The following is an 18,861-nucleotide window of genomic DNA, read 5'->3' as shown; positions in this document are numbered from 1 at the left end:
ATCAACCCTTGTCTAATTTGTAAACTGCATAGCTCTGCAAACGTTTAACATGTCTGCATAAAATTGCAGTACCTGTATGAATTGCCATATTTATTTTATGATGATCCCATACTTACTGTTAAGGCTACCAACCACCATTTGCTCCATTTACACCTTGGCGGATCGGTCAGATATTTTTGTGCTTCGGGTCTGTGAATTTCATTGGATGCGGCTGTAAGGGGAACACACGACTGGAATAAGCAGTTTTCCACTGTCAGTCCATGTTTGTGCCAATAGATCCTGTCCCTCAAATACACATATAATGGCTTCTCTCTGATACGTATTCATACTTTCAATGTTAAACCTACGAAGTATCATTTTGAAGTCAATTATTGCCACCTTTTTTGGTTGATGTACAAAGCACCACTGTTACATGCGATTGGTTAGTTGGCATTATATACAAAGGGAATCAACTCCATGAGACCCGATAGATGTCGCTAGGACAAAGCACTGAAATATCCGATCCTTCCACCAAGGACCATCTGGTACATGTCAGGGTAACTTAAAACAACACCACTCATTCAGGCATATACTATCGCAAAAACAACCATTGCCTAATTTGCAAACATATGCCCGAGTCCAAGTCTTTCAGAATATCGACAACGGGATTTAACTACACGATCAGTCAGAAGTTAGGATATCGAACCAAATCAATTAGAAGTTAGTATGTCGATCCAATAATACAAGCAGTCTTCCTACATGCATGATCTGTACTATTTGATATGTTGGTGAAACCATTGATTTCAGAAAGCGAATGGACAATTCCAAATGCGACATTCGCAACAAAATCAACGTGAAAGTCACCAACCGCTACAACTCTAATGAACATTCGGTCTAGTCTGTCGAGATGTTACCGATAGAATTCAAACTGGATGGAAAGACACATAACACACACTTAAGGAACGATACTGGATAATAAAAAGTAATTTTGTCTTTATTATTATTATTATTATTATTATAGTTTTGTCCATTATCCTGACATGCAAGATTCCTAATATATTTACATGCGGAACCTCCTTGCATAACTCTTAACCGAATATAATATCTTTACTAAATCATGTAGATGGCGCTGATCTCTTGCCACACTGTGTTTCTCTCCTTTGTTCACAACTTAGAATTAGATCAAAACATACGCGGCCGAGTGGTCAAAAGCGCTCACCGTTACAGATCATTGCCACCTCAATCTGTCTGTATGGGTTCACGTCTCAGCTTCGAACAATGTGGGCGAGATCTCGTGGGTCAGTTGTTCTTTCAGGGGTTTTCCCGTGTTCTTCCTCCACCATTGATACTAGCTGCGATGTATAGCCTAAAATGTGCTAGCCAATTTGGTTTTTCCTGTGAAAATTCTATTTATGATCCTTTGATCGTTATTGTTAACTTTCTTTGGTTTCCTAGGTCCGGTGACGTTTTTCATGATGGAGTATAGTTTTCTGCCTGTACTATTTTGATTCCAGTTTTTTTGCCATATCCTATTGATATAATGTTTGGTTATACTTATTAATTCACTGACACTGTAGTGGAAATTAGTTTAAGTTGGGTCATGTAGTTTTTGCTTCGCTACATGGTCAGCCAATTCATTTGCTTTGATGTCAATGTGGGATGGTATCCACATGAAGTCAACTATTTGATGGTTATTATTAAGCTCTTGAATTGACATATAAGTTTGCTTAAGGAAATTTTCTCTTGTGTCGGTGTTATTTTGATGATAGACGAAATGATTCTTTGCGAGTCACTTAATATAACTGCTTTTTATATTATTTTCTTTAATCCATCTTAGGGCTTCCATGATGGCCCAGAATTCAGCTCTGTATATGGAGCAATGATCCGGTAGTCTATTTCCTATTTTAATGTTCAATTCAGGGATTACTACTGCAGCAGTTGGTTTTGGGGGGTTCTGCTATTTTGGATCCATCAGTGTAAATTTTGACTGAATTAGGGTATTTAGTCATTTTTTCTATTGTGGAAATTGATTTTATCTTAAGCTCCTGTTCATTTTTGTTGCCAAGTTTCATTAAGTGTGTGTTGATTGATGGTTTGATGTTAGTCCATGGCATTGTGTCATAGTTTTTAGTGATTTCAGTCTAAAAGCTGGCTATTGTTAATCGTCCAGTTAGTTGCTGTACGTTTTTCCCTGCAGGTACATTGGGTACTAATTTATTGCTGAATTGTTTATTACATTTAATGATGGCTACCCGGGTGGGGTGTGAATTGGGGTGGGATGATAATCTAGCTGCGTATCTTAAGGTTACTCCTGCCTTCTTATGTGCAGTGGTAATTTTCCAGTTAGAATTTGGAGCTCAGCTAGGGATACTGACGGTAGAGTGCTGGTGCATATTATTAGTGCTTTTCTTTAAATCGAGTGTAATTTCTTACGTTGTTTATGTGGTGCCGAGTTGTATATTTGATACCCGTAGACTAATTTAGATCGTATTAACGCCCTGTGTAGTGTTAATAGAGTTTCCTGGTTGGATCCCCATGTGGTCTGTTCAAGGTTTTTAAGTAAGTTTAGATCCTTATTACAACTGTTAACTAGTTGGTCTATATGATGTCCCCAGTTTAGATGTTTGTAATAGTGAATACCCAGAAATCTATCAACTTTAACTAATTTAATGGTTTTATTTTGTATGGTAAGTTTAGGGTATTATATATTTTGATTTGACATTTGAGCGAGAATAGGACTGCAATGGTTTTTTCTTGAGATAATTTGAACCTCTTTTAACGAGTGAACGCTTGGGCAGCATTATATATTTCAAGCGCGGACGTGAAGGAAAACATCTCCTTACACAAAAACTAACAATACCCACTACACCATAAATAACATGGAATAATCACTCACATTCGCTTTTTTCATACAAACACTTTATTACCACTCATACATATAAAAATAAAACACATTGACTATCTTACAAACCAATGAAACGAAGTGCTTATAGTCACACTTCTATTTTTACTTACAAACACACTATCTTACAAGTCAGAGAAACGAAGTGCTTATAGACACACTTCTATTTTTTAACCTACAGACAAACACAACTAGACATTTTTTGGCAATTTGACTAATATCTATTTTCTAGCATTTTGGGTAGTCCTGAAAAGGGCTGTTTTGTTGGGGTTTTTTTTAAGGCTATCTCTTAGCACCTAGGATTGCACCCCTGTCAGGCTGTATGTTTTCCCATGGGATACGGTCTGCTTCTTCCGAAGCAGAAGGAGAACTCTGTCCACAAAACATTTGTCTGGTTCCTGCGGCTGTTGTTGATGTTGCTGCTGCTATTGCTCTGCTTCAGAAGTCTATATTTTTGTTCCATTCTTCTTGCTCCTTCTTGATTTCATCTTTGAAGACCTCTTCTTTTAGGTCTTGGGCTACTTTTAACATCCTGACATTCTCTATCTCTTCAGGCTTGGGTATCAGGCTTTGTCTAGCATGATCTAAATTCACATGTGCTTCATTCAGTTTAGCTAAATTATAAGTCATCTTCATAGGTTAACGAGTTAACAATGGATGGTCAGACTGGTGGTGTGCGTAGATATGTACATGTATCATTAGTTAATGCCTGGACGAGAGGCTATTTAATTAATCCTGGGGGAAGGAATTCGTACCACATCCCCCATGCATTTATGTGTTCACAAGCGCTATTTAATTTAGCCTTCATGTCATGAATGAATGTCCCTAACGACCTGAATGAAGGGCTTTCATGAGTGTGAATGGACCCAACACACACTCATGTTAAAGATAGATAAATTTCAGTCTGCTACCGACTGGTCCAGGCGTCAGTCAAAGCAGTATGTGACGCTCATTGCGATTGGTCGCTACTGTGACGTCACATCGGGACACCTGGGTTTGACGGGTGTGAAATGATTTCACATCTCCGCCATGGTACTGGAGAGGCAAGGAAGGAAAGGTACCCAGCAGCAGGCACCAACACACAGAGCCCTGAAACACCAGTCCGTATTTTGCCAAATTTAATCCAGTTATTTTAATGGACGATAAAAATACCAATAGTGTGTAAGCCATCTGTGCGTTTTAATCAAATCAAGCGAGTCATAAATTTTCCTACATCCTAACTAATCTAATAATTCTAGTACATAGTGTACATTATGAGTGACCTACAAATTTCTAATTACATGTACTTTAATGTCTAAGCGACATGAAGAAACTTTGGTCACTATTATGTTAAAAAAGGTTTAAATTTTAAAGCGGTGGATGAAAGGATCAAGTCAGTGGAATGGTTTTATGGAATTGGGATAACAAGCCAATATGGTTCCCTTGATAAGAGACAATTTTGGTGCCCTAAAAAGGAACTTTAGGTCAGCAGCCAGAAGGTATTCAGACGGTTTTTGTAGTCCCATGTTTCTGCCGTCGTATGGTGTTCCTCATATGTTTCAGCGGCAAATGCCTCATACCCGAACATTTGTGACAGCTCATTGGCATAGTCCACAAGGATAGTAAGCGGATATTCCTGATAGGCCTTTGGGTAGTACTGTGAGAGAATACGCTAGGCAAATAGCCATTGTTGGGTGCTCGGTTTCTTCTTCGTCGTTAGTGACCTCCAGGACATGCACATGATTGCTCTAATAAAATTCCTGGTCTTTTGGGGGTCAGTTAGGGTTTACTGTATTCCTAGTTCTTCATAGAGCTGCTCTAGTGTGACCTCCTCTTCGTTTTCTTCATCAGTATTTTCTTCTTCCGCTACGACCAATTGTTCTTCTGAGTTCTGTTCTGTCTGTGGAGGTATCTCAGTTTCAGTGGTAACTGCTATTGTGATTATTTCCTTCTGAGTTGCTGCATCCTTCATTTTTACCTGCTGAGTGTTGGACTGGGTTGATGTTGTGGATGTTGAACTAATCATTTGGGGAACCTTTATCGGGTGTGGATGTCCATGTATGTTGCCTAAGTTGATAGCCGGTGTAACGGAGTAGTCAGCCGCCTTGTTGTGGACAGGTTTGCTTCTATAGTTACGTTTCCTGTTTCTATTGTTCTTTTTGGCTATTCAGTAGTCTCCCTCTCCTCTGATATTTATGTCTTCTCTCTCAGTCCCCGAAAAGAAGAAGTGTTCTCTTTTTTCCAGCTCTCAAACTCCATTTCGAAGCTTGTTTTTTTTTCACCAAGAGCCTTGATGGCTCTTAGTGCTGGAGCGGGAATTACTGCGATAGCTGGTAGCCATCTTGGTACCACGCTGTGCACGCTATGTGTCGCAGTGTTCACTTCCATCACTGTTGTGCTTGTAGCTCGGTCATTTATCGTGTTGAGTTTGACTGGATGATCGTTTTTACATCCGTAGCAATCTTTCTTGGTCAACCCTGTAATGGTTTGGAAAAACAGGAGACTAAATGTTGTTCTTGTTCTCGCATTCTGGACATGACCATCACCTCTTCGTCTTTGTCTTTTTTGGTGGGTGGTTCTGCTTCCACGATATCATCCTATTCGATTTCCAAAGAGTCTCCACCATTCAAAGCGGGATAAGAGTCTTCCATAACTTCTAAGAGTCTAGAATGGCTTCTCTCAAACTGTTGATTTCTATTGTATTATCAAGTTCTGTATACAAGATGACGTTCACCGTTTCATCGGGGTCTTGCTTTGTAAACTGAAGTTCCACACGAATCTGGCAGGATATTTTAGGATGGAAACGTCCCTCGTCGCTGCCTTTGTCTGGCGTGAAATTAGAAGTCCACAATGCGTAACCTCCTGCATAATCGTCGGAGTGTTGGTCCCTAACTTTCCGGTGGCTTCGTACAGTAAAAAGTACGATATCAAGTAATTATTCTCATTGGGAGAAACGTTAGGCTCAAAGGGTCTGGTACACAAGGTCTTGCCATCACGACTGACTTCGATTTTTGACACACCGAAGTGTTGAAAGTTGAAAGGATTTTTATTGCCGGATGCGTTGAAGACTTCATTCTCGACGATACCAAGGATTAAACACTTGGGTAATTGCCCTTGGAACATGATCTTAGATCATGGATCGCTAACCCTTGGCAATGGATAACGTTTTCACTTCCACTCGTATCGGATACTGCTTAAAGTGTGACTGATGTCGTTTCCCACTTTAGGTAACACTTCCACGCGTCGTACGTAGAGTCTGGCTTCTTGGATGATGTTTTTGTAATCAGTAGTAGCATTACCATCTATCAGATGGAAAGCGGTACTGCTAAGATTAAATCTCAGGCGGATATCCACCTCTTTCAGCAAATACTTTTCTTGGAACCGCATGTCCAAATGCAAACGATCCATCAGTTTTAAACTACGTCATTGCAGGACTTTCTCTCGACCTTCGATGAATCCTGCATTCTAGTCTGTGCTGATCTTTTCGTCTTTTTGTCAGCAAATTGGTGTTGTCAAACCAGCTTGCCGTGTCAGTTTTCCATACCACGCAAGCATTCAAACGGGTGTTCCTGGCTTCTTTTCCATACTCTTAAAAGATTTTCGATGTTTGCTCGGTAATGGTAAGTTTTCATGCTGCTACTGACCAGTTTGTTATTCAAATACAAATCCACACCACTGAACAATGAATGCATGAAATTAGTGACGAGAGCTACTTTATCTTCACCGTCTACATTATTGTTGTTTGTTTTATTGAACTTTGACTTTCAGGTACAATTAGCTCCTATTCAGATCGATTTAATCACCGGGCAGTCCTTTGATATCAAATTCGATAGAAGCTGAGGTTGTCAAAGAGGAGTTGGGATGATATTCTACCCATTGGGATTCTTACATCATCATCATAGTTGGTGTCGTGGCAAACAGTTCCAGTTCCGACTTGGAACATGCGCAAGACTCTTGGTGCATACTTTTTCTTTCTGTGATTTCATAATCAAATACGTCTAATTCTCGGACCGTTCTTCTTTTCTTGGTCATTCTAGTTATGCGTGTGTTAAGTCTTTTGAAGGGGTGTCTTCGTCGTCGTCTCTTGCTGCCTTGCCATTGATGTGGAGTCAGGGAAGCAGAAATGTCTGGCTCAACAGCGTCCATGGCATTCATAGGAGTTTCTTGTCGACCCAAAATCTCGTTTTCCTTTTGCAGCAAAGCATGTTTGCCTGCTCTCAAGAAGGCTTCTTCTGTTTTTTTTTGTGGATGACGACATTTTGAAGAAATTCTTTGCTGTGCGTCAAAGCGGCATCGTTCAAAGTGTGCAATCCTCGTGTCGCCATCGGTTTCAAACCACGTGCCACCAAAGGAAATGCCGATTTCAGCATACCTCCTTAACTATGTGCTCACTGTCGAGCGACTCCTCGGTTCACAGGATACATGACTTACAAGTAGTTAGAGAATCGTTTTCGTTTCACTGTAACTTTCCTTTTGGAGAATGGAATATTATTTTGCTTCAGATATCCTTTTATACCAATGTTGACACTCGCGAAATACGACTTACTGACGGGTAAATAATGAGGATTTACAAATTCACAGTGAACGTGATAGGTGTTTCCACCTTCCTCGTCACTGGTTGAGGAAGAATCCACTTTGAAAGAAATGACTCGCACTAACGGTGCGGATGTGTGTCCCACCACGTTGTACTCTACTAAATCGGAGTACACCAAGATCAAATTCAGTCCTTAGTTCATTTCTACAAGGGATCGAAAATACTTGTAAAATTCCGTATTGCTGTTGATCTTTGGGTTGAAATTTGGAGCCATGTTTGTGTCTCCACCCAAAATGTCTCCATGTTGCAAACTCAAATTGGCAATGACCGCACCGATGACACAATACACCACAAAGATTTGACTGAAAATGACGATACGATTTGCGTTTTAGGCACACGTTCTCTACACCACACCCACAAGAGTTGCTTTTGTACATCTTGCAGAGAAGAACTTGTTGAAGGAGTGGTCACTGTGGTGGTTGTGGATGTGTTGAAGGGCATGATGGTCATTTTTTTAATAGTCGATGACTTGCGAAGCGTCGATCCATGAATCAAAACTTGGATGATATCCTTTCCAACCTACTTTGACTTCTTTGACACGACGTTTTCCCACTTTACGGGTTCTTTTTATCGAGAATGACTTCGATGACGTACATTTTGTATTCTTATTAGGTCACTCGTTGCAACTCGGGTAAGTAAAACGTTCCTCTTAACACTTCCCCGTTCATGTTTTCTAATTTATAGACGGCAAGATGACGGACACGCACTCGATGAGTGACACTTTTGTCGAAAGTGCGTTTGGTTTTGCCAATGCCAACCCAGTCTCCCATCGACTACACTCCACCTTTCTTGGGGACAGCCATAGTCGGGGACGCACCAAACAGGCGCTCAAAGACGGTTACTTCGTTGTCGGGAGTCGCTTCTTCGGGGACACGTCCGATGCTTAGATGGTAAGATTGATTGTAGGCTTTGACCAGGTGCGGTAACACGTTGATATACTTGTGAGTGTGTTGATGCGTAAAATATTGTCACAGTTAATATTTTGAATGTACTTTGAAAACGTTCCACGGTGCTGGCTTTGATTACCGAATTCTCGGTGGTAAAAAAATGAATGTCTCGTTTCATTCTTTCTTTTTGGAAATATTTGTTCAGAAATTGTTTGCCATCGAAGAAGGTGATGACCACTTTGTTTCAACACCAGTTTTAGGGCTCGCACTAACTCAGTGCTCGAATTGGAAGTCAATTGCACGACCCAGACAAATTTTGAGTAGACGTCGATGACACAATATAAATATTTGTAGCCACGATTGTAGGCGGTGAAATGAGAGACATCGGCTAAATCGGCTCGCCATTGATGATTGATGCCCTCCTCTCTGGTGCGTTTTCGTTGAATGGGTTTGTGTAAGGTGTACGTGGCTTGTCCTTGTAACCATCGTTGCACTTGAGGTAAACGGTCACTTTTCAGTCTTGTTTGGCATCACGATACAATTTTGAACTCCTCCCTAACAGTCGGGATGATTTGGATCGTAGTAAATGCTGGCACATTCTCAATCAGAACCTTTCTTAAAAATAAGTCACCCACTCTTCACTGATGATACTCTTTTTTTCTGTGGCATTTTCTGGACTTGTAAGGCTTTAGGTGTCCGACGAGCAATAGGTGTCGAGGAGGATATCTGAACAGGGGTAATCATTTCTTGTTTAACTTCTGTCTTCACGTCTTTCCTTTTCTCTTCTGATGAACAATGGGTTGCCATCATCTTTTGAATCCAACCAATTCTGGTGATGTTAACTTAGTAGTTTTTCTAGTGGGATTTGAAACACTTCTTTTTCTGTCATCCCTGTGGTTGCATCTGTCTTGGTCATAGGTGGTGGCAATGGACTTTTTATCAGGGTTATTAAAATCTTTTAGAGTCGCTGGAGCTGTTTCGTCTAAAGCTTTCTGGTGAAAGAGCTGAAGTCGCTGAAAAACTTAACTGTACCGTTGCAATTTTTCCGTTTCTGAAAAATCGCTGCGATCCATCAAAGATTGAAATTCCTGACAAATGAGGATTGGGAGGTAAACGCAGGGGTCCGTTGTTCTTGCCAATGATGGAATTCCATCCATCGTTTGAAAGGCACTAAAGTCAGTTTTCGTCCTTTCATCAGATTCCAATGGTCACGTCTTAGATCGTTTCTTGGACTTTGATTTTGGGGGCAGATACTTTGTGAGCTAAAGAGGAGGAGGGTGTCACCGCCTGAGAAGTTCCTGGAGACATAGGTTTCCATTTTGTCATCAACTGGGGAAGGACAGGTGTCAAATTGGGTTTGACTGGCCACACTAGCAACGGCAATGTATAAGAACCCGAGGATACTGGAGACACGATCACCACTGCAGTATCCTTTTGCGGGTAGAATCTGTTGTTGAAAGTCTTTAATGTGGGCTTTTTTTTTCCTTTTTTTCTGGGGACTTTTCTTTTTTCCGGGGTTGTAACCAGGTCTTGACACTACTACTCTTTTTCTTCTGGGTACGTTTGGGTCGGGGAGTGACTTTTTTCTTAGGGATGACTTCGGTAGCATTGGAATCACATTTTAAGAGGGAGCGAATGATGATTCCTCCTAGGGAACCGCTACCTCCGGGTTTCAAAATGATTTGCTTTTTGGTTTCAGTGTCGATGCGGGGATTGGCCAGTTGCGTCAAGGCAACTTTGTTTCTCTCATAAAAGCATTTGGTTTGATGAGGAATATGAATAATACCTCGCAGTAATTGACGTGTTGTCACCGTAAGCCATCGTAAGATTTCTCAGAGACTGGATTCTAAGACACGAGCATGTATTTGTGGATTTTTTTCGTGACTGATGCCGTAGAAGGCACGAATCAATTTGATAGGAAGATTAGACTGATGGAACGTCATGCTAACGATGTGTGAGACAGACCAAAAGTCTGCGAGGTTTTTATAGACTTTTTTCTTACGTCGACATTGACGTGAACACGACAGGCCCTCCGTCTTGGCACCAGTGAAATCGCAAATAATCGGTATTGGTGGGTTTTAAATGCACGAGTGAATAGGCGTGTGGGGTTGAGTGGCATATTCGTTATGAGCCAACCAAGGTTGTTCCTAACTGTTTGGCTATCACTTGCACTTGCGATTTATCTCTTGGACTTTTAAACAAGACCACGTAATGAGCATTGAGACTGATGGTTCGATGGGCTTTAATTTTTTTAAACTAATTTTGGGTGATGTTAATGACACTGGCATTACGATGATGCACTTTGTGCGTAAACCACAGTTTAATTTCTTCTTCGTCTTTTGCTAATATGTCGTCAAAGATGACCAGATGAGTTAGACTGGGGTCAGATACGATCTCGTCGTCTTCGCCAGGAATCCCTTCCACAAACACGATGGAATCTCCTTGACTTTCGCAGGAGACTGTTCGTCGATTGCCACTCTTTGTAACATCACACGTTACATTGAGGTGGACGATAGATCAAATGGTTTTTCTGTTCGATCAAACGTTTGATAAATTCGGCTTTGCCTGAACCGCTCGGTCCAGCAATTAACATGTGAAAGGGATAAAGGTGGAGGAAGAAGGACAGCAGAGGTAGCCATAGTGCAGGGAATGTCACTTTTGAAACGACAACAGACAAGACAAGAGTTTTAATACTTTTTCAGGACACGTTTATTTCCACACAAAAATTTAATTGGAACACGAAAGACAAAAATACATAAAAGCCAAAGGGTTAATTACATCGATAAAATACACATCAAAGCGATCAAAGTGGTATATAAACAAGTCACTGTACAACATTTTTTTTGTGACAAAGGTGTGGTATCCAAGAGACATTTCGTAATGTTCTTTGTGTCTCTACACTTGGCACAGTCATAGAGGGGTCCTCACAGGATGGCTTTTCAAGGATGTCTACGTCAATGACAGTCCTATCCTGATTGTAGTTGTTTTCCTCGGTGTTGGGTTCTTCTTCAGGCAATGCAGATAAGACAAAGGTTTAAAAGTTACTTTTTCACTGAACGTTTAAATTGATGATCACAAATCTTGGGCATAGTTTGCCGCTTCTTTTGTCCAAACCACGAAACTAAAACGTTGTGAGTGTGTAAGTCACAAGCTACTCACACATCGTCGTAAACATCTTCAGTGACTAAAAGTTGACAAATCTTTTTTTCCCTTAGAAGTCGCGAAGTATCGAGATGAAAGCGCAAGGCTTTCAACAGAATAATTGTCTCGTGTACATTTAAAGGTACCAACCTTATGTTTTTGGTGGTACTGTGAGGTACAGATCGTAAAGAGCCCGCAACGAATCGGCTGATAAACGAAATCCCAGAAAGGAAGTCACTAAGACACACATCACACGACGGCCCAAATTCATTGGATACAGTTCTCGTAAAAAGAGTTGGTAAACCTCCACAGTCTGAATACTGTCATTGATTTCCTTCCACGGCAATATTGTATCACTAATTATAAAAGTCGTGTACTGTACCAAAATGTCTAGTCACTAACTCACATACCACACGGCACACAGCCGTTTCCTCTTGAGCCAAGATTTGTTCGTGTAAAAGATTTGGATAATCCACTAACTCTTCTACTAGAATTCGGTATATTATGACTAGCTTGTAAGAAGCATGATGAGTAGGAACCAAAGTTTTCTGGTCCTCCGTCAGGTGATCAATATCTGACCTTTGGAAAGCTTTCAAATAAATCAATCATCTTATAGCATTCAGGTATCAATGGTTCCAACATCGGTGAATTAAAGGATGCAATTGTTCGTTGCGTTTGACTTGTATTGTGACCAACTCCCGGTAAATGCGTTCTCTCATCTCCACATTCAAACCACAATTGTTTTCTTGTAAAGTATCCATCACGAGATTACTCTGGTCTTCCCACTAAAGGTAGGTAGTTACAGTGCGGTCACCATCGACTATGTTCTAGGTAAGCTGAATCTTTCTGCTTCCACTGGTGAAGTGACACACCACAACTGAAGCACTTGGTTTTATCACCTTCGCCCAAGTAGATAAATCCGTCTTAGGCTAATTCTTCGGCGGTATGTCCTACCAGTTATTTAGGCCACTTTTCTTGGAAGGTATATTATGACTATTTCAAAGTCGCAATATTCAGGCCAACGCAAAGGGAACAAATATTCTACTTTGACAGGTTCGTTTAGATGAGGGTACGGTTAAACCCGCTGTAGTTGGTTCAGGCATGAATGATATCTGTAGGGTGGTAGCCGCATGGTTTCAAGTTAAGGATGATAGACAATGAAAACCAGTAAAGTGATAAGGTGTTCTGTAACGAAATGCATCGCTTTCGCATCCGTCAGGTTTGACACGCACATCATCACTTTCCATGGTAGGTATTGTAGTAGTAGTAGTAGTCATAGAAAAGTTCCCATGATGGCTTTCTGAAGTAGTCGTAACGAAGTTGCCATGATGTCGTACTGAGTCACTGAGGTCACAGCGTACGGCATCGCTGTCATCGCAAGGCACAGCATCGCACTACACTTGAGAATCGCCGATCTTGAATGGTGTTTGTTTCTTAGGATCCATCTTTTTCGCTTGGTGTTGGTAGTCACAATGAACTGTTGGTCTTGGAGGTTTTCCCTTTTTATATGCTGACCAATATCGATGTGCCCGTAAGGCAAAGTGCAGCGGTTGGGAATCCGTACTCGCCTCTGGTACACAATTTGATACAGTTTTTTGAAAACTTGATTGAAGATTTGGTTTGTGGCTAAACGTACAATCTTGTTATGCTCGTATTTAAAATGTTGATCCTCTCCAGACTGCAAGGCTTCTTTCAATACCCAAAGGTTTCCACTCGACTTGTGCGATAATTGAGAGTCAATCCTTTCACTTTACATTTGGTGTGCACTTTCCTTGGGGTCCTAGCATTCGTAACCGTAACTTTTGGGACCGCCACTAGCAAAACTTAGAATCCTGTCGTCGGGGTGCTCGTGAAAAAGTGACAATATTTGCACATGTAAGGATACAGCAAACAGACTTCTAGGTATTTGATTCGTTCTCCTTTCTTCTCGTTGGCTTGGTACAGCAAACAGGTGACATTTTTCCGTCCTCCATACAAACTGTTCCACGGGTTCAGAAGTTTCACCAACTTGTTGCTTTCCACGATACGTTTAAACTCTGGATCGGTTTTCAAAATGGTGATAGTACTTGTGTTTCCACATTTCCACCTCTTGGTATCCTTGCTGTTCTAACTTTAAGTGTTGCTGACAAATGAGCTCGTACAAGTCTTCCATGATATGTTGTAGAAACTGGTTTTTAGTGTACCGTTGAGATTAGCAGGTCGGACATCCGTGAAATAAGCAGCCTCGAAACTCTTACACGATCTGAGTGTTTTCTAAGTCTCACCTATCCACATAATACGTTCTGATGATCTTTTCACCTTTTCCGTTTCGGGCGTGACGGATCCATGTGTCTTCCTTGTCGCACAAGTAATGTAACCAGTGCAGAGCCTTGATCGAGTATTGACATTTGACAAAATTGGTCGTTTGAGGGCGGATGACGACCAGGATCTTCTCGGACATGAATAGTTTGCGGTACTCTAAGGAACACGCTTTGGCAATGGTGCAGGCTTTCTTCAAAGGATCGATCCCTCCGTGCTCCGTGATTATTTCTCGAAATTTTCCATAGCATCGCCGTAAAATGTCTGATTGACAATACTTTAAAGTTTGTTCCTGAAAGTCGAAGGTGTCCAAAGTGTGAGTGTGGTAGCAAACATAGAAAGCTTCTCGTTTTTCGGTGCGCATGTTGTCGCGGTCGTACTAGTGAGCATTAGATCAATGTGGTATAACGTTGTGTTGATTGGCTTCGTTAATGAAAAAGTGCGGAAAATAACCTTTGGCCATTTCTGTTATTCCAAATGTTTTAGGCATTCGACTCAAAGGCATGGCCATGTAACTCACCGAATCTTTAATTTGCACTTGCCCCACGTGCATGGAAATGAGCTTGGCTCCTTTCAAGGTAACTTTCGGACGTTCGGTACTTTCTTCCGTGTAGTATTTCAGGAGAAACTGCCCATCGTATCCCGAGAAGTTGTGAGCCATCACCGTGGCATAGCGATGGTAATCTCCGTAACATTCGATGTCATCTTGGCTGCATGTCTCGTCGATGGGGTCTAAGATTCATTGGGCAAATTCGGCCAGCGTGTTAGGTCCACGAAAGAGTTTTTCACGTCCTCCATGAATCTTGCTGCAGGGAGGGAAATGACTAAGGATAGTCTCTTGGATGCACTTCTCGCACGCTCGATGAGCCACACATAACTTAGGAATGTGAATGCCGGTCTCTTGCATGCATTCGAAATCTGAAAAGATGAAATTGCCTTTCTTCTTCTGGTCATCTTCTTCTTCCTCCTGGGGGGTTGGTATTTTTGAATGTAGTATTCGTGTTCACGATTTGGTGAAAAATGTGACATCCTTTCTTTACTGGACATATGTGCGCCTTGGCACTTCTGATACTTATGACTTAACTTGTCCACAAGCAGAACATTTCAGGAGTTGACAAGCACCTTTCTGCTGTGAACCTTGCGTCTTGCGATGTTGTTGCTAAGACGTAGGGGTGACAAAAGTGCAGTGACAGGCTGGGTAATGCACTCGTTTTTGTCTTTATTCAAGACAGGGTAGAGACGCGAAACATCCTGGACATTTCGATCCACAATGCTTGTGTTGCTCTCGATTGTTATACCCAGAGTCACATTGCTCACAATAATAACTGTATCCCAGTAATTCGGTGATACTGGTTATGGCATCGAAATGTTCATCGTGATGATAGACGTGAATCTATTTTCTGTCTTTGAAATTTGTGTCTCGAAACAGTAGAGGTCCACGCACTTCTTAATGGTGTACTTTCAAGGTGTAGCGTGGAGCCAACACGTCATGCAGTTTTTGCATTCCATGAATGCCGTAGGCCAGGGGTTCCAAAGTCTGGCCCGCGAGCCAATCACGGCCCGCGGTAAGATTTCATACGGCCCGCAGCTTCGGTCATATAATGTATTATTTATGGCCCGCTAGCACGCGAACCCTTCTTCGCTCATTTCTGCCATGGCGACTGAAAAGATAAAGAGGAAAGCTGACAGTGAGGGCCGTCGCTTTCAGGAGAGATGGGAATTACATTACTTTTTCACTGAAAATCGAGGCAATTGTGTTTGTCTCTTTTGTAACGAGACGGTTGCCTTGTAAGGATTTCAACGTAAAGAGACACTACCAGACTAAACATGCTAACACATACGAGACAAGCTAACAGGGAGTGACAGCGCTGAAAAAGTTAAGCAGCTCCAAGCTGTTCTGGCATCACAACAGCGATTCTTCACGCAGGCATGTGTCAAAGGAAAATATCACCAAAGGAAGCTACGAAGTGGCCATGTTAATAGCTAAACATGGCAAATCTTTTATTGAAGGTACATTTATCAAAGACTGTGTCATGAAAATGGTGGAGAACATTTGCCCCGCGAAGAAGCAAGAATTTATGAATGTTTGCCTGGCACGTAACGCTGTGGCACGGAGAGTGGAGGACATATTGTCAGATATTAAGAGACAACTGAAGGACAGGGGAGAGACTTTTGATTATTTCTCATTAGCCTGCGATGAAAGCACCGATGCTTCTGACACTGCACAGCTCTTGATTTTTTTAAGAGGAGTTGATGACAACATGAACGTAATAGAGGAGCTGCTTGACCTCCAAAGCCTTAAAGACCAAACCAGAGGAACGAATTTATTCGTTTCTGTTTGTGATGCTGTTGATGATATGAAACTACCGTGGAGTAAATTTTCTGGGATCATTACCGATGGTGCGCCTGCCATGGCTGGTGAGCGAAGTAGATTGTCCACACTGATTTGCAATAAAGTCAGCGAAGAAGGAGGAAACACTATTAAACTACACTGTTTAATTCATCAGTAGGCTCTCTGCGCCAAACATCTCAAATTTGATCATGTTATGAAACCAGTGGTAAAGGCAATCAATTCTATTCGCTCTAAAGCTCTACACCACCGACAGTTTCAGCAGTTCTTGCTTGACATCCAAGATGAATACGGAGACGTAATATATCACAACGATGTGAGGTGGCTAAGTCGGGGGTCCGCAATGCAGCGATTTTTCTCTCTCAGAGAAGAAATAAAACATTTTTTGTGTGAAAAGGGGCAACCGATGGAAGAATTGTCCAATCCTATATGGCTGGCAGATTTGTCTTTATTGGTTGACATAACGAAGCATCTGAATGGGCTGAATGTTAATCTTCAAGGACGAGATGCAGTGGTGAACCAGCTATACGTTCACGTCAAGGCCTTTGGAACGAAGCTGCAACTTTTCCAAAGACACTTGTCCCAAACAGACTCCTGCTCCGCGCACTTCCCAGCTTTTAAAGAGGTAATTGACAGTTTCCCACAGGACAACAACGGTGTGCAAATGAAGAGTTATGCAACAGCTATCGCATCTCTTTCTGTGGAGTTCAACAAACGCTTTCAGGATTTTCCAGTTGTTGAAAAGGACATGTTGCTTTTCTCTTCTCCCTTCTCCGTTGACCCTGATGATGCTTCTCCACAGCTGCAGCTGGAGCTCATTGAGCTGCAGTGTGACGATGAGTGGCGCGACAAACACCAGCAGCTTTCTCTTGTTGACTTTTACGGACAGCTGGATAAAAGCGGATTTCCAGAAATGCGAACATTTGCTAAGAAAATGCTGAGCTTATTCGGCTCCACATATTTGTGTGAGCAGACATTCTCTGTCATGAACTTAAACAAGAACCGATTGAGGTCAAGACTAAGTGACTCCCACTTACGTGACATTTTACGCATCTCAACCACTGCCCTCGAACCAGACCTGGCCTCTTTAGTGAACTCCAGATCTCAGTATCACCCTTCTCATTAGTGTCAGCAAGTTATCGGTTTCTTGATCAATCTGAAATTGAGTGTTTTGAACGGTAACATCTATCACTGTTAACAGTGAAAAGCCAAAAGCACACTTATGCACTTGGACTTATGGCACTTATTTTATTAAACTCTTAAATAAGATCTGGTTAAACCGTTGATGTTATGTACCTGTATATGTGGCACAAACTATTATTTTCTGAAAGATCTTTTAAAAGACAAAAGCAAAATTCACTTGTTTTCAACTTTAGTGATAACAGAAAACTTTGCATTAGTTATAACTCCTGTTTAAAATGACCATGAGGCAAAGATATTTATCTATCTCATGGTAATTTAAGGTATTACATACAGTTCAATGTTACCTGACTCTCCAGATATGAATGAAAGGCAGAATTGTGTTTTTAGAGTTGTTCATGTCTGCCTGAGTGGCTTATATTTAGTTACATTGCCATTTGAAAAATAAAGATAATTGTGACAATGAAAATTATTTTAATTATTTATTGTTTATTTGTTGTTGTTTTTTTTAAAATTTATTTATCGTTCTATAACAGTGTATATTTGCATGTAACTTTTGTTGTTAAAAAAAAACATCAGAAGGAACTATTGGCTCCCGGTCATCTTCACTTTATCAAATCTGGCCCTCTTTGCAAAAAGTTTGGACACCCCTGCGGCGTAGGCCGTGTCTTTAGACAGGACAGCTTGCTGTAACAGAGGTTCTTCTTTTCTTCGTTGTTTGGCTAGATTCGATTTTTTAATAGTTTGCCACGCTCTATTCCATTCTGCTGTGTCGTTCTTATCGCCATACGTTCGTCCCACCACGATGGCTCGGCTAAACACATCTTGTTTTGAGTGTTGTTAATTTGGACGAGGCAACACTTTATGCTGCAAAGGTCGTTCACCAAATAACACTTTTCTTCGTTGTCCAGTTCCTTTGAGAAGATAAACGTGAATCATGTACAGTGTCACTTTTGCATCGCTGATATGAAACTTATCATTGGATTGCTGTACGTGTTGATTCTTGTCGACGACTTTTGAAGGTGTCAATTCTGCTGGTTTGCTAAACTCGATTTAAACAGGTGACTTCAAACGGTCGTGATAAATAGAATGTCTCAAGCGATCGTCTTCCTTGGCTCTACATTGCCGTTTCAGTGTGGTAATCAAAGAATTCCACAAATCGGCGATGAACCCCTCTGCTTTCTCCAGCGGTACGTGTGAATTGAGACCTTTAAACTTCACCGTGTACGTGTAGGCCTTGGTTCTACATGTTTTAGAGGAGTGTTTATCCGTCTCTCGAATGTTGTTTGTAGTTTTCAGGGATTATTGATGGTGAACCTTGGTTCGACTTTTTGACTCTGTATCTGGATTCTGGCTCACTCATGTCATCTTCAAAATCACTGGCATGGATTTGAGCCAAGACTTCAGCTACGGTGTGAGGCGGTAGGTCACGTTTCTGCCTCTTACTTTCTTCTCCTTTCTTCACGAAATGATGCGATCGTTTTATCTTGACTGCAAAAAGTCAAATGACTTCATTTTAAACATAATGGTCCCCTTTATATCAATGTAAGATCAGTTGTTGTTGTTGTTATTGTTGTAGGGTTTAACGCCA

The 18,861-nt window shown here is 41.3% G+C and overlaps 2 protein-coding genes across 2 annotated transcripts; both read left to right on the top strand.

The window, feature by feature from the left end:
* The first annotated feature begins 15,753 nt into the window (after positions 1-15,753).
* LOC149796137 (general transcription factor II-I repeat domain-containing protein 2-like) lies at positions 15,754-16,290 on the top strand. Its single transcript, XM_089963933.1, has one exon. The coding sequence runs from the start codon at positions 15,754-15,756 to the stop codon at positions 16,288-16,290; it is 537 nt and encodes a 178-aa protein (XP_089820059.1).
* A 246-nt stretch (positions 16,291-16,536) lies between these two features.
* Positions 16,537-17,256, top strand: LOC149796136 (general transcription factor II-I repeat domain-containing protein 2B-like). Its single transcript, XM_089963932.1, has one exon. The coding sequence runs from the start codon at positions 16,537-16,539 to the stop codon at positions 17,254-17,256; it is 720 nt and encodes a 239-aa protein (XP_089820058.1).
* The last annotated feature ends 1,605 nt before the right edge of the window (positions 17,257-18,861 follow it).

This window comes from Sinohyriopsis cumingii, chromosome 7, assembly GCF_028554795.1.
Source record: "Sinohyriopsis cumingii isolate HCF-2022 chromosome 7, ASM2855479v2, whole genome shotgun sequence".
NCBI classification, from domain to species: Eukaryota; Metazoa; Mollusca; class Bivalvia; order Unionida; family Unionidae; genus Sinohyriopsis; species Sinohyriopsis cumingii.
Note: the sequence above shows the minus strand (reverse complement) of the source record. Positions and strands in the feature narration are given on the sequence as shown.

Bases quoted from the DNA above. Each gene is read 5' to 3' on its own strand.
- LOC149796137 (XM_089963933.1), top strand. From the start codon at position 15,754: ATGTTAATAGCTAAACATGGCAAATCTTTTATTGAAGGTACATTTATC.
- LOC149796136 (XM_089963932.1), top strand. From the start codon at position 16,537: ATGGAAGAATTGTCCAATCCTATATGGCTGGCAGATTTGTCTTTATTG.